This window comes from Oculina patagonica, chromosome 4 (genome assembly GCF_052425735.1).
Source record: "Oculina patagonica isolate OP01 chromosome 4, crgOcupat, whole genome shotgun sequence".
Taxonomy (NCBI): Eukaryota; Metazoa; Cnidaria; class Anthozoa; order Scleractinia; family Oculinidae; genus Oculina; species Oculina patagonica.
Genome location: NC_135761.1, coordinates 4,207,492 through 4,222,570, shown reverse-complemented (window position 1 = coordinate 4,222,570; position 15,079 = coordinate 4,207,492). Strand labels below are relative to the sequence as shown.

Below are 15,079 nucleotides of genomic sequence, written 5' to 3'. Positions count from 1 at the left end.
GGAATTTCTCTTCTAAAATTAATTGGTATTTAATTATAATTATTCGAAGTTTTCATTTTGAAGTCAGCTTTACTGATCTCGTAAAAAATTCCATTCAAGTTCACACCAATACTGTACATTGCCAATGTTTTGCTGATGTCTTGAGAAGTGTCTTACTAACGTCACTAGTCAAATCTAAAATATATCCAAAACATGTTGTGCAAACATTCTACTCTTTGTGACAGGCGACTTTGACGCCCAACTGTGCGGAAATGAAAATCGACACACTTCTTGCTAAATATATAAAAAATAGTTTTAAAGTGGAGTCTGCCTCAAAAAAATGTACCGCCAGATCACACTGCTATTTGTAGAAACCAGTAAAGCGTCTAGTTTCAAAGTTTTCCACAAAAACATTGCGTGACATGAATGACGTTACCCCTTTTATTTACAAAAATAGCTTCAACTTGTCAGAGCAACTACAGTTTCACAATGTTGATTATTAGCACTTAACCCCTTAAGCTTTTTTCTCTGTCCTCCCGCCGAAGCAAAGAAGAGAACCAGATTACAGATTAGCCCAAAAGTCGACCCCAGTGTTCCTACAACGATTTACTATCAAAACTGAAATGAAACCGATTGGCCCAGGCTATCCCCGTAGTTTTTAGCCGACAGGAGACTATCGTCTAGGACGACCAAAGGGTAAACTATAAATCGGCCACGCCCGATTAAAAAGAGTCTATCTGACTGTGCGATTCAGCAGGTAATTCTCCTGGCGCGATGACGTATTTCCCGTGGTGCCTTAACAAATTCTTGCTGGGCTTGCAATTTTCGTTTCGATTTCCAAAATAAACTCAAAACAAAAATTGGAATATCCAGAAAACAAGTCGTTGTTTTGCAATATTCAACACAAAAATAAATATTTCACACAAACGGAGCGCAGACTATTTGTAAATATTTTTAAAATAGGTGAATGATTCGCTACATAGCTACAGGCGAGCGATCTCTTGGGTCTGACGTAGTGGTAGTTTTAAATAGCTTGGACATATCCAAGTGGTCTTTGCTTTCGCCATGTGATTATTCAGCCCTCTCTTCTGGTAAAACACTCAAATGACACAAAATTACACATTTCACTGTAAACAGAGAGTAGAATGTTCATGTTAAACGAGTGATCGCTAGTAAACATCAATTGTTGCGTGACCGTGACAAAGGAGCCGGCTCAGCCACGTTGGTCTGGAGCAATTTACTGACAAAAAAACCTAAAACGACAAAATGCCAGCCAGATTATGAACCGGCTATGCACGGTTAATAAAGAAAGTTTTTGTCTAAATTCTCGGGAGTTTTCCCTACTTTAGCCTCAATTTCATGCATGTCAACAATGTTTTTGACGCCTTAGGAGTTTCTTTTTAAAGAAATCACTTAATGTGCGATATATGAGACCTTTTACCAATTTTAAATCCTTATATAGGAAGAATTTATTTATCTTTACACAATCTGGAACCACGCAATCGTTTGAGCTCTCGACAACTTCTCGCTTTTTTTTTTCAGCCGGAAGTGACTGGCCTTTGAGAGTGTACGGCGGGGAGAGGGGTTGGTCGAACAGTGTGTGAAAAATCACCTTGCCCTGATACCTCGGTCTAAGTGGCACGTGGTACTTTTTGAACATTACATAACTGTACCCGAGTGGTATTTTACTTATTCCAATGTTGCCCTGTTGCGTTATGGTTTGGCAGAAACTGGGAAACTCAACTTAAGCTAACAGTTCTTGTTCTACCCCCACTCCTCTTTCTTTCGAACTTCATTATATTAAGCAACTGTTATATTCATCTGACACGGTTCACTGATAAAAACATCACTGAGAGTGTATTTTTAAACAAGGGACAAATCCCGATCGGCAAGATGACACTGAGCTCCAAATTATGTTGACGAGGAAATGAGCAAGGGAAGAGATTTCTCCTCTCAGCTTAAATGTCTGGCGACTTGATTTCCTGGCGTGACACAGCAACATTCGAGGAAGGAAGAAACAGCTTTGTTTGAAAGTTGAATGCCTTGGAGTTGTCGGCTCTGCATTCGCTCGACTTCCTGTTGTGCACAATATTACGTTTCGCGACATCTAGATCAAGGTAGGACTATAAAATGCTTTGTTTCTAAGTCACTTTCGGTCGAATTCTGTTTAATTTGTTGTTAATATCTTTAATATCAATTAATATCTTTTAAACAATTTTCTTTCTTGCAGCGTAAACAATAGTTTCAGCCTTGATTACTTTGATTTGGAATCTTGGCATATTGCATTTTCTTCAGGAAATCGAATGTCGTTCATCTGTCGATTATAAAGTCATCCCCAGAGTTGTTATAAGCACAGTAAAATCATATTAGTGACAAATAATGGCTGGAGCTCCTAAAAATGAAGGTAAGATTGATTATAAAATTTATTTCCGCATGGGGGTTCATGAGATGTCGTAAGATGATATAATATAAGTGCTGTTGAAACAGAAGCGTTTGTTATACGAATTAATTGATTCGATCGACTTTAATTCTCACGTGTATACAATAGTGTTCCCAATTATATTTTACCTGGTTAACTTTTGCAGCTTTTAAAAGATTTTAAAATGATGAAGTATTTAAGACGGCTAAAAATAGTCATTATTTATATATGCATCGAAATCGGGGGTCCCCAGTCCCCAATTCCCTAGCCAATATCCCTCTTTCGCGATACAATATTTTGACCCTCGAGGATAATGAAGACTCCTCAGTGAAAGTAATGTTAAAATACGGTGTTCATTTTTCAAATTCTCTTTATGTGGCCAACAAAAGCATCAATAATTTTACAACGAAAGTGAGACCGGGAAGTTAACTTGTACAGCTTTAAACGCTCTGACTTGCAACTTGAATGCCAAATGTATCCAATATTATTTGATACACATTACGCGTCATTGATCATTATTACTTGTCTGAAAGCAGTTATTTCTGGCGTTTCGGTTGATTGATCTAAACCCTATGAAAACATGTTGCCCGTCAACAAGCTACTTTGCAAAACAAACTGACGCATGGCACTCATCCGGCACAGTCACCGAGATTTTGATTAACAGATCAAATCATTACGCACTGACGCTTTGCTTTCGGACATTAACAATATACGAAAGAACTGAACCGCTAAAACGTAAAACCCTTCGTAACCCTACAATTTTGCATTAGTTGCTGGGAAACCTTTTCTCTTGCACAATTTCATACCAAAACACTAATCTTATATATCTTACTAATCTAGATCGAGCGGCCGTCTGCGCTCCCGTAAGTTCCCGGCGCGCGATAGAATTTCCGAATTTTCCATTCCTCAGCTACCGAACACACTATACCGTTTAACGCTTTCTTGTTGGATATCAGATTCCGGTTTTGTGGCTTTGCATCCTCTTTATGGATTGACCGAGTCTGACATTCATACTCGTCAGCTTCCAGACGATATTGGCAAACGATGGAAAGACCTGGCGCGAGAGCTTGGTTTCAAAAAGGCATTAATCGACGCTATTGAGAACGAAAACGATTCCTACAAGGAACGCTGCTTTGATCTTTTGGTGCGATGGTTAGAGAAAGAAGGAGAACAAGGAGCTACTGCCGAGAAGTTAGCTACAGCATTAACAAGCATAGGACTACAAAACTTGGCTGACAGATTAATTTGTATGTGGCTTAGCCTGCTAACTATTAACACGCCAAACTGATGAAAAAAAGTTAAGAATCATTTGCACATGTCAAGCTAAAAAGCAGTCAATCGATTGCTAGGTGACTATTTTGTAACCATTATTCAACAAATGTCGCTGCCTTTTGAAGGCCGTTTATCATTATACTGTGCCAATGCAAAAGATAAAGTCCTAAACATTTATAAATTTCCTAAATAATTTAAGTGGCCCTTCCTTGGCCTGTGTACTGTCTTACTGTCTTGTAAAGATGTCGTACTGTCTTGCAGGAAGACTACTTGTTCCTCTAAGTTTATTCAGTTTGCTAATCAATTTATGCTCTTATTGTAGCAGTTCGAATGATTCAGATTTTCTTAATGACCTATCATTTGGCTTATTAATTTAAAATTTCTCATTGGTTATTACCCGGCCCAGATTTTTGACCGTTATAACCTGTTATGTTACAGATCAGTCAAACGGCAGAAGGACAATCTGTATCGAGATTGAAGGAACAATGAAACTAGACAACGCTTACCAGGTGCGTTTACACAAACATGGTAGTAAACTGGGCTGGTAAAAAGTTAGAGAGGTTGGGAACTCATGGGTGTACCACACGCTTAACATAGAAGGCAGGGGTGGCGTAGTCGCGCGAGCGCTCGCCTCCGACCAATTCGACTTCCGGACCCGGCGTCAAATGTGGGTTGAGCTTGTTGTTGGTTCTCTCCCTTACTCCGAGGGTTTTTGTCCGGGTGCTCAACAGGTAGCCCAACCTCCCAGGCTCTCAAGCTAACTGTCTTTTTGCTTTTTAAAACTAACAACAACAACAACAACAACAAAAAACAGCGAAACCAAAACTCGCTGAAATTGCTTTGAAACGGCCCCTGAATACTACGGAAACACAAGTAACACTCAGAAGGGAAAATACGAGTCGTTGTTATTGAATCTCTTTTCCATATTTTTTGAAGTCCTGTGTACAATCGTGACATGCCCATACAAAGTTAAGGCTTGTATTTAGGCTGGTATGCAATGTCATTTAATGTTCACAGCTCTCAAGGAGCTTGGGTAACCTGTGGTCCCTCCACAAAAGCGAACACTCAAACTCTAACTCGATGTTCGATTCACGTACACTTTCTAACGAGCTCCTGAAAGCTCTTCCGTGTTGCATAGGTAACTAAATTTTATAAATAAATGAAATTAACAAAATTACATTTCAGAATGCATAAACATGCATGAGAAAGGGTAGCGGCAATTAAGAAGGATGCATTTGGCCCTCTCCTGACTGTTTGGATATTCCAACAATAGACTGTTTTTATAATTTAAATTTTTCATTATTCACCGTGCAATTTGTTTTTCCGGCACAGACTCAGATCATGCTGGGCCGAGACAGTGCTGGCAGGAAAAAGTTCTTCGTATGGGAGAGTGATGAAAACGAATTTAGAACTTCAATTGAGGTATTACTAATTTACAGGCGATTGGTAACAAACTACAATGACAAAAAAGCACCCGACAAAATTTACCCAATCCATGTTACGGCAAAACATAAATATAATCGCTTTTGTTTTAGTCGAGCTCGATGTTATTTTGAATTGCATATGAACAAAAACAGATAGACAGAAGAGATTTTGTTTTATTATTGTAAAAATGGCTGCCAAACATGTGACGTCATTAGATTCAAAATGTTGGAGCAGGAGAAATTCCAAATTCCAAAATGCTTTAGATATCCATCCTGGTTTCAGAAAGAAGCAGAAGTATGTTTTTTTATTATTCTAAAAAAGTTACCCGAAAATTTGCACGAGTTGTCGCCTCAATCGTACGTTAGTACGGAGTAACCAAACGTGTTGTAAAGATTGTACATTTACTTAAGCTTGGCGTGTCTAACTTGTTTATTTAAATTTAATTGTTTTACTAGGATTTGAAGAACTATGTCAATGCCACAATCGAGATTTCGGTAAAAACGCTGGAAGAAACAGAAGATATGAAATCACCAGAAGTGAAAGATTTAACCGTTAAAGAACATCCCATTTCCGAGGAGCTGGAACGTTTAGAAAGGAAGCTTTCAAACGTCATAAAAAGCCTAGAAATAGGCGACCTGAAAGAAGAAACGTTCGAGATCACCAAAAAGTTGGATTTAATCAACCGACACAGTAGAACCCTGCAAGAACTGTACACTAAAGTAACTGGCATGACGGGCGAAGCTTGTAAATGTGACGAGTTTGTGAGAAGAAACTTCTACGATTTCACGTACCATGGTTTAAGAGCCGTGCATAACGATCTCAATGCACGCGTTGCGGACCTGCAATCAGAAGAAGCGCACATGAAAAAGGAAGAGAAAGATGAACTAAAAAGGCTGTTATCATACCAAATGGGCAGAAAAAAGCAAGTTGAGTATTTGGAAAGAATTTGGATGCGACTTTTCTCCACGGTATGTCAATGCGAAAAATTGTAAAGTTATGGCGTTATATTGTCCATGCAATCAGACAGTTATATTTCAAGTAAAGTGCTCTGATTTTCTCGATCCGTAACCTCAAATCGGTTCTTTACTTATAGTCTCAGTCGTTTTTCTCAGCCTCTTTAGCTCCTCTTTCTGAGTAGTGAAAGAGAACACCCTGGCCTGATAAAGAGCGTAATGAAGTATCGTTAAAAGTGGTCTCTTGTATCCTTCCATATGGTGTTCAAGTTTTTGTCTATGAACACGGTCACCTATAGCCATTTATAAACAGTGACAGGTCCTTAGACAATAAGAGACAAAAACGCACATCAACCCGTCATTCCTACTGTAGCTTTTTAACATGTCCATGCGTTTGCTTTTTTAATTTTCCTTTCAAATTACAGCCAGAAGCTCAACTTACGAAATCTCGGTCATCACCACCCGAGAGAGAAACTAACAAGCCACCTAGTGATGCCAAGGTAACTTTACTTGAATAAAAATCCGTTTTTGCCCTTCTTAACCCTTTCAGTGCTAAATTTCTAAAAAAACAGGGTTTTTTTAACCGTTAAACTTAATTTTTGGTGCTACGATCCTGAATTTCCCTAAACTTTGCTTAAAAAGCACTTTTCCACAATGCAGCAAGATTTTGATGAAGATTCCGTGGAAAAATGTACAAAATTGTACTTTGGCGCATGCGCATAAGCCAACGTTTGGACTTTTTTGGCGAAATCGTTTCCATTTTTTTTTGCTCCTTTCCTTTTCGTTTTTCTCGGCTTTTTTATTTCCACTCCTTTCTACTCTATCCGTCCTTCCTTTAGACCAAAAATTTTTTGATTAAAACATTGGTAAATCCTAAAAAGAGGACCTCGATCTATTACAGGTGTTTTGGCCTGTTTAAGCACCGATTTTTCACCAAAAATTGATTGACGTTTTCTCGATTAGCTCTGTCAGGATGCAACCGATACACAGAATGAATTGTTCCGTGAAAAGGTCAAACCTAGCTCTATCAGATGCTTACCACCAAAATGTGCTGACTTTCAAATTGATGACGTCACAAGTGGTTCATTGACTGCTCCTCCAAATGTCGACAAAAGTCGACTTTAGCAGAGAAAGAGTTAAAGGGGAGGTCCGTGGACTGACTTAATCAACAAGTTGAGTAACCGAGCTAATCGCTCTCTGTCCGTGTAATAGAGTGTTCAACACGAGAGAGAGTTGTCAGGGGTGTTTCGAAAAAGGTGATTTTTACCGCTGGAGAACCCATCAAAAACCGCATGTTCTTCAGGCTATTCATATAGTAAGCTTGTCGGGAATATCCAATATTAAATTATTTTATTGTGTTTTTGTCATGCAGTACACCAGATCAAATTCGGAAGGGGCTCGGCCTAAAGAAATCATAAGCCGAAAGGTGAGATCTATTACTGCCTCTCCTCGCACTGATAAGCATCGGCGAAATAGTGGTTGGTTGAGGGGAGGCGGCACGCAACAAGGCTATCCCTTAAGGTTACCCTTAATAAGACTTACAATATCGATACGCTTGGCATTTTTAAAAATTTGGTGCCAATCCAGAGAGAAAACGAGAGACAGAAAATCAACTTTTATGTGATAACCAAATACGAAAACTCTCGCGAAAAAAATACCAAAAACGTTTTAGCATGAAACTTTGAACAAACAGTAATAGAGTCAATGCAACTCAAAGAAACTGTAAGAAGACTATGACTATTATCCTCCGTAGTTTATATTTTGTTTCACTGCCTGCCTTTCTCTAGTACTTATATCAAAGGAAGGCATTTGGCGCTCGAAAGTTAATTGTAATTTCTTGTATGTTTCTTATTTCAGTTAAAAAATCCCTTTACCAAACGGAAATCAGAAGACCAAGCTTCTTGTGTCCTCACAGCATTCTCAGAGACTAAAGAAGGAAATTGTTCATAATCTGCACAAAGAATCAGAAGTCAAGAGAGTATTATTTTTAAGATTTTATGCCATCAAACGTTGGGGTTTAAGGCATCACGGAAGGAAAATTGGCATTTTCGTTCCAAGTGAAATTGTGTGAAAACTATCAATGGAAACCCCAATAAAGTATATATTTCCTGAAAGCTTATTGAAGATAGATCGTTATTTTGGATTTTGTTTTGATCATATAGACCATAATTAGCAACGTCAGCATTTTGTTTGTAATTAGGATGTTACGCAACATTAGGTTTATTTGAGAACACATTTACGTGATAGCCTAAACTTTTATGTGGAAATTGATCTACATATATTGGTCTTAAAAACGGTGTCTCAGACTTTTCTTTTCTTGCTCCATTAATTTTTTATAAATTTTTAAACTTTAAAATGGCGTTTTTAGGGCTCTTTAGGTATCCTTCCGTTATACCTTAACAGATACCTTAACAGAATTTGGTTTCACGAAAGAAACCCAATTAAAATTAATATCGACATTCCGGCCCTCCATCACAAGGTGATGACGTAGTAATTACAGTGCCGTTGTAACACCTCGGTCCCAGGGTGCTCTTTTCGGGAGGAACTGAAAGGACCTGGGAAAAAGGTTTCCATTGTAAATACTGTTTGCAAATGGAGCTCATGCTGCTCGATTCTGAAAAAAAAAACAGCAACAACAACAACACTGCACTAAACAGTTAACTTAGTCAATAAATTGTTTATACTTTTACTACTAATTAATTACGGTCTGTCACTATGTAGAATTGTTTGATACAATTAAGAGGCTGGCACTCTGTGATGAATAGAGACATATTTATCATGATATTTACCTAAGGAGTGAGTTGTGTATTGTAATGGGAGGGGCTCTTTCATGGAATGCCAAGGACATCGGAGTCAAAGAAGAAAGGAAGGCATTTGTTGTACTGGAACTGCATCCGGAATACAGCGTCGATGAAATAAATACTTATTTTTTTGATGGTTATTTGTGGCAAATGTAATCTCGTTTAATTTATAGTTCACAATAGAAGATTTTTTCCATGAATAAACGGGAAGCAAAACAACTTTGTTGTCTGAGAAACTGCAAGCCATGTGACTTTGCGATTTATAACATTAGCATCGGCGGTGATTTGGCAACCAAGCAACAACGTGAGTGGAGTTTAATTATAAATGGCAGGGAAAATGACTGAGCGAGACTTAAATCGAGTGCAATATGAATATTTTTTTTTCTCAGCGCGCGAGCGGGCAGAATGAAGATGACTTAGCCCCCTTAGCACGCCCCTCTGCTCTGCGGTCCCTGAACCAAAAACAAAAGTAGTCGGTAGGGGTTTAAAATTATACCCCATTATATAGTGAGTTTCAAATTCAACTTAGCAAACATCATTCCTGTACTGTTTAAGGGCCTTTCTTTTACTCCACCCCACCCCGCTCCCCATATAAATGTTGGAGCCTCACTTTACAGTCTTGTGTTAGTAAGGTGTCCAGTAGCTCAGCATTGAATAGGGGAGGGGAGGAAAAGAACGAAAGTGCAAAGCTTTTGTCTGATGTTGTAGTTCTCGAACCTGTCAACAACATCAATCTCAAGCCGATCGAGCCGTCTTAGTTGGCTGGATGTTTTTCTCCATCTTTAATACTATTTCAGACAAGTATTTCACGAGACCGGGGGTAAGTTTTCTAAGCAGTTTCTAGACGTTTCGTTTAATTCAAAATAAAAAGAGCTTTTTTAAATTCTTGGGAGTTGACCCTGCTTTTGTCTCACATTTATGTATGCCAACAGGCTTGACGCTTCTTGCTTAAGGAGTAAAAATCGTGGAATCACATAAATAGTGCTGCATTTAACAACCTTTTATCATCATATGATAAGAATTTAGATCAATTTACGTAGTCGGGAACCACAAAATACTTCGAGCTTCGGTTCGCTACGTCTTCCCTTTTGCTGTACTTTCGGGCTAATGTATTCTCCTGTGAGAGTGTAGGAAGGGTCTGGTAGGGGAGGGGTGGATCATGGGAGTTTAAAAAGTCTCTTTTTGTAATACGTCGGTCGTAGTGGCACGCTGTTAGTGTTTTTGAACATAACATAACTGTACCCTAGCGACATTTCAGTTGTTCCAAAGTAATTTAGACCTGTTACATGGCAGAAGTGGGAAACTTATCTTCAGCTAGCAGGGCGAACTCTTCCCATACTCCCTTTTTTCGGTATTAAGCCATTACTTATTTGGTGGGGTCATTACGGTTCACTGATAAGTATGATCAGGCGCGTAGCTGGGGTTTTTGGAAGGGTGTTCGTATTGACAGGAATATTTATAAGGGGGTTATTAAATACGAGCGCCGAAGGCGCGAGCCTCCAGGGGGGTCTGGTAGCATGTCCCCGCAGAATATTGTTTTTCATTCCCCCACTATTTGCCAAAAGCTGAAACTCAACAATTGTGTTTTCATTCCTCCATTATTGACCTCCAAAGGGGGTTCATTCGAACCCCTCGAACCCCCCCTCCTACGCGCCTGATGATCATAAGAAGGGACAAATCCCAACTATACGACAGCCCGAAATAATCATGTTGACAAGGAAATTACTCTTTAAGTCTTTTTGCTGTGACAAGAGAGCAGATTTTTTTCTCTCCGCTCTAAAGTCTGGCGGATGAACTTTCCTGTCGTGGGATACAGCAACATTTGTTCGTGGAAGGAAAGTAAAACTTCTGCTTGGATGACAAATAATTTGTGGAGCTGTCGAGCAAGACACCTCTGCATTCGCTCGACCTTCTGTTGCAGCCTCTTCAAACAACATTGCTGTGCATATTAGATCAAGGTAGTTATGTAAAAGACTGTAAAATGCTTTGTTTCAAAATCACTTTCGGTCGAATTCTGTTTAATTTGCCGCCAGTTAATATCTTTTTCAAAAATTTTCATTCTTGCAGCCTTAACAATTCATTTCCGCCTTGATTTGCAATCTTTGCATACAGAAGCTTTCTCTTGAACTGACTTTCATCCATCAACTATAAAGCCATCCCCAAAAGTTGTTATAAGCATATCAGTGTCAAAGAATGGCTGTTGCTTTTAAAGATAAAGGTAAGATTGTTTTTAAAGGGAACATTCAGTTTATTTCCGCATGGCCGGGGTTGCGCGAAAGAGAACGCCATTTGTAAGATGATATATAACAGGAAGCGTTTGCTACGATTAGGAGTTGATTTGATCGACTATATTGTACCAAATTTTCTTTCCCTGCTTCGTTAACTTCTGTAGCATTAAAAATTTTTAAAAAAATAATACATACTGGACCATTATTACGCATCAAAATGTGGTCCCAGTCCCCACTTCCCTAGTCAAGATCGCTCTTTCATAATACATTTTTTTGACCCTCGAGAACAATGTGAGTAATGTAAATAAGACATTAAGCAATACGATATTTTAAATTATTTTTGTGGCCAACAAAAGCGTCAGTAGCCTTATAATATGGGGTGAAACCTGGAAGTTTTAAAATTTCTAATATTCAGTTTTACCTGCTTGTTAACGTGCAATTTGTATGCTAAACATGTATTTTCTGATGTTCAACGTTGTTTTGATACACGGGTCAGTACATTACGCTTCATCGGTCATTTTTACTTGTTTGACAGCGGTATTATCTAGCACCTCGGTTGATTGAACCAAACTATATTGAAACATGTTGCCCCATAACAAGCTTCTTCAATTTTGTTTAAAAACAATTCAACTGACAGGTCACGCAACAGCAATCGAGATTTTAATCGACAAATCAAGCCATGCGCTCATCTTTTTACCCAGATCACATTTCGATCACACAAAACCTTTCACAATCCTCCAATTTTGCATTGGCTGCTGGAAAAAACGAATCTCATATAGAATTTCAGATAATAAATAATTTTACCTTAATCTTATAAATTTTTTTTCTCTCTTTTCTTTCTTTTTTTTCTTCCTTTTCTTTTTTTTTTCTTTCTTTTCTTTTTTTTCTTCTCCCTTTTTTTTCATTCTTTTATTATTATTATTATTATTATTATTATTATTATTATTATAATTATTGCCAATCTAACACGCTATTTAAACAGAACAAAGAAGACAAAGAACGGTCAAGGCTTTGTAATTTGATAACTAGATGGGGGCGGGCATCCAGTTTTATTTATCTTTCAGAAAGGCCCCGTATTTTGTAAGCTCCGAGCGCGCAATCTATTCGCGAATTTTACATTTTTCGACTTGAACAGAACTGTTTAACTTTTATTTGTGACTATATATATTTTAAACTGCGGGAGAAAAATTTGACACATGTTTGATATGTATCTGGAAGGATGTTTCATATTTTAACTTTGTTTTACGTTTGTAGATCCTAATTAAAGAAACTAGGTCAGATTGAGAAAGAATAACGTATCTCTGTCATTCTTCCCTTACCTTTCCTTTACAAGAGGTGTTTTGTTTTTCTACAGGATATTCTGCTTTTGTGGCTTTGCATCCCTTGTATCAACTGACCGAGTCTGATATCAACAATTGTCAGCTTCCCGATGATGTTGGGAAAAGATGGAAAGATTTGGCGCGAAAACTGGGATTCAAAAAAGCACTAATTGACGCTATTGAAAACGAAAACGAGTCCTACAAGGAACGTTGCTTTGACCTTTTGGTGCGATGGATAGAGAAAGAAGGAGAACAAGGGGCCACTGCCGAGAAGTTAGCTACAGCATTAACAAGCATAGGACTACAAATCTTGGCAGACAGATTAATTGGTACGTGGATTTAGTCTTCCCAAGAGAAAATAATGGTATTGGTCTTCCACAAGACAAAAACTCACCATGGATGGGGCCTGAAAGTTTTCTTCAGTTTACATGCCAACTTTACTTTAAATTCTTTCATACAGCGTAGTTTTCAGAATGTCACTCACTTGTAAATAAAGAATTTAATATAGGGGGGAGGGGGGCGCACCTAATAAAGTTTTTACGGGGTTTTGTGATTTATTTGAAAGAGGTAGTTTTGGTCGTCCTTTTTGAAAGGATCAAGAAAAACCCTCGGGAAGTCTTAACATCTACCCTTTGAGGTTTTCACCGAAAAAGCATGGCTAACATAAAGGTTTAACCTATTGTAGGTCCATTCTTTTATGTTTATCTGGACAACCGTACCCCCAAGCCTTATCGTAACATTTCTGTGTAACTATTCTGATTTACAAAGTCCTTTCTTGCAGGCCCTTTAAACGGAAGAAGAACAATCTGTATCGAGATTGAAGGGACTATTAAACTAGGCGATGCAAACCAGGTGTGTTCACACTAGTTACCTGACTATTCAGGAGTGTATATAAATTAACAAGTTCCTCTTTTGAAGTGTATTACGTTTAGTTACACTTAGAGTGGTTTTCACTTGAGTGTCGAAAGTAATTATCGTTTGCTTTTGGTTTGCATTACTACGATAACTAGGGATTGGCTCAAAAACTCGCGCCACTTTCTCAGGCAGTCAGAAGAACTGTAAAACCAAAACTAATCGTGATTCGCTTGAGCACTTTTTCCCGCGCCTCCTGCCGGCTACGTGTATCACTGGATTGTCTTGTACTTTGTGATTGGCCAGAGTGATTATTTGGTTTTGGTTTTACGACACTCAATTGAAAACTTCTCTATCACCATATGTCGAAAGAGAGGCTGCGAACTGGCTGTGGGTGGGGTTAGAAGGGGGGAGGAGGGAGAATGCTTTAATTTGGTCCTCTTTTAACTGTCTTGGATTACATAATTATTGTAACTGTACGCGTCAATTATATTGATAAGAAAAAGTTCTAAGTTCTAAGCAGTCACTGTCTACTTTTGTTCATTAACAGACCCAGATTATGCTGGGTAAAGACAGCACTGGAAAGACAACGTTCTTCGTATGGGAGAGTGAAGAAAAAGAATTCAGGACGTCTTTTAAGGTATCAATAGTTCACAACGGGAAACCTACGATAAAATACTTGCCTGTTGTCATAGCAAACTGAAACATTTTCGTGTTAGTCAAGTGAGTAGCTTGAAATTCCACACACATCATCGACGCAAAGATACACAAAATAGTTTGAGTTAAAAACGATACGATCGATGCCGCCCTTTGAAGTGTATAAACGTAATAAACGTTTGTGTTCCCTCATCTGTTTATAAACGTAAAATCTCCTCAAGTTACCTGACCGACTTCATAGAAGTTGCCTACAAGAAAATGTTACAATGTTAATTCGAATAATAGACTGTCCACAGCCCTCTATTTTTTTCGTGTTTTTTTCGATCGATGAGAACAGCGAGAGAACTGGACGCCAGCGCAAAACGGAAGAAGCAAGAGGGCGGGGGCGGGGAGCTCGCTTCCCGCCCCCTCCCCCGGCGCGCTCGCTTCGTTTGCTTTTTTGCGTTGAAAAATCGAGAGGCTGTGGACAGTCTATTCGAATAACAAAAGAGTTGTTATGTTATTTGTTTAATTATTTACTGATGTAAATTGTCTTACCAGGAATTAGAGAACTATGTTAATGCTACAAGCCAGGTTTCAGTTAAGACGCCTGAGGAAGGGGAAGACGTCAAAGAAATAAAAGAAAGGAGAAATCTTACCGTTAAAGTGCATCAAGTTTCCGAAGAGCTGGAACATTTGAAAGCGAAGCTTTCAGACATGACAGCTAGCTTAGAAATACCCGAGCTAAAAGAAGAAACGTTCACGATCTCTAAAAAGTTGGATTTAACCAAGCGACAGAGCAGATCCCTACAAGAATTGTACTCTAAAGTATTGGACATGACGGCCGAAGCTTGTAAATGTGACGAATTTGTGAGAAGAGACTTCTACGACTTCACGTACCACAGCTGTACACAACGATCTCAATGCACGCGTTGCGGACTTACAATCAGTAGAAGAACACATGAAAGAACCAGAGAAAGATGAACTAAAAAAACTGTTATCATACCAGAAAGGTAGAGAAAAGGAAGTCGAGTATTTGGAACAAAGGTGGATACGACTTTTCTCCACGGTATGTCAAAGCAAAAAATTATAAAGTTAATGGCGTTCTTTTGCCCATGTAATACCAGACGCAGTATATTTCAAGTAGAAGGCTACGAACTGAATTTTTCGATCGCTTAACCTCAAAACAATTTTA

General features: G+C 38.5%; 1 protein-coding gene and 1 pseudogene across 5 annotated transcripts in view; both read left to right on the top strand.

Moving 5' to 3' along the window:
- The first annotated feature begins 1,655 nt into the window (after positions 1-1,655).
- Positions 1,656-15,079, top strand: part of LOC144651254 (uncharacterized) — a 15,928-nt gene continuing 2,504 nt past the window's right edge. The window contains exons 1-9 of one of the 4 annotated variants that reach the window (XM_078511188.1): positions 1,656-2,096; positions 2,275-2,383; positions 3,355-3,645; positions 4,109-4,179; positions 5,003-5,092; positions 5,551-6,063; positions 6,474-6,548; positions 7,421-7,474; positions 7,906-9,062. In XM_078511188.1, coding sequence (XP_078367314.1) covers positions 2,359-2,383; positions 3,355-3,645; positions 4,109-4,179; positions 5,003-5,092; positions 5,551-6,063; positions 6,474-6,548; positions 7,421-7,474; positions 7,906-7,998 — 1,212 coding nt within the window. In that variant the 5' untranslated portion in view covers positions 1,656-2,096; positions 2,275-2,358 and the 3' untranslated portion in view covers positions 7,999-9,062. Of the gene's footprint in view, positions 2,097-2,209; positions 2,384-3,354; positions 3,646-4,108; positions 4,180-5,002; positions 5,093-5,550; positions 6,064-6,473; positions 6,549-7,420; positions 7,475-7,905; positions 9,063-15,079 lie in introns of those variants that run through there. The other 3 variants (XM_078511187.1, XM_078511189.1, XM_078511190.1) reach the window with 3 other exon arrangements.
- Positions 10,530-15,073, top strand: LOC144651276 (uncharacterized; annotated as a pseudogene). Its single transcript, XR_013570278.1, has 6 exons — positions 10,530-10,807; positions 10,917-11,067; positions 12,432-12,725; positions 13,178-13,248; positions 13,799-13,888; positions 14,446-15,073. The product of XR_013570278.1 is annotated as an uncharacterized LOC144651276 (transcript).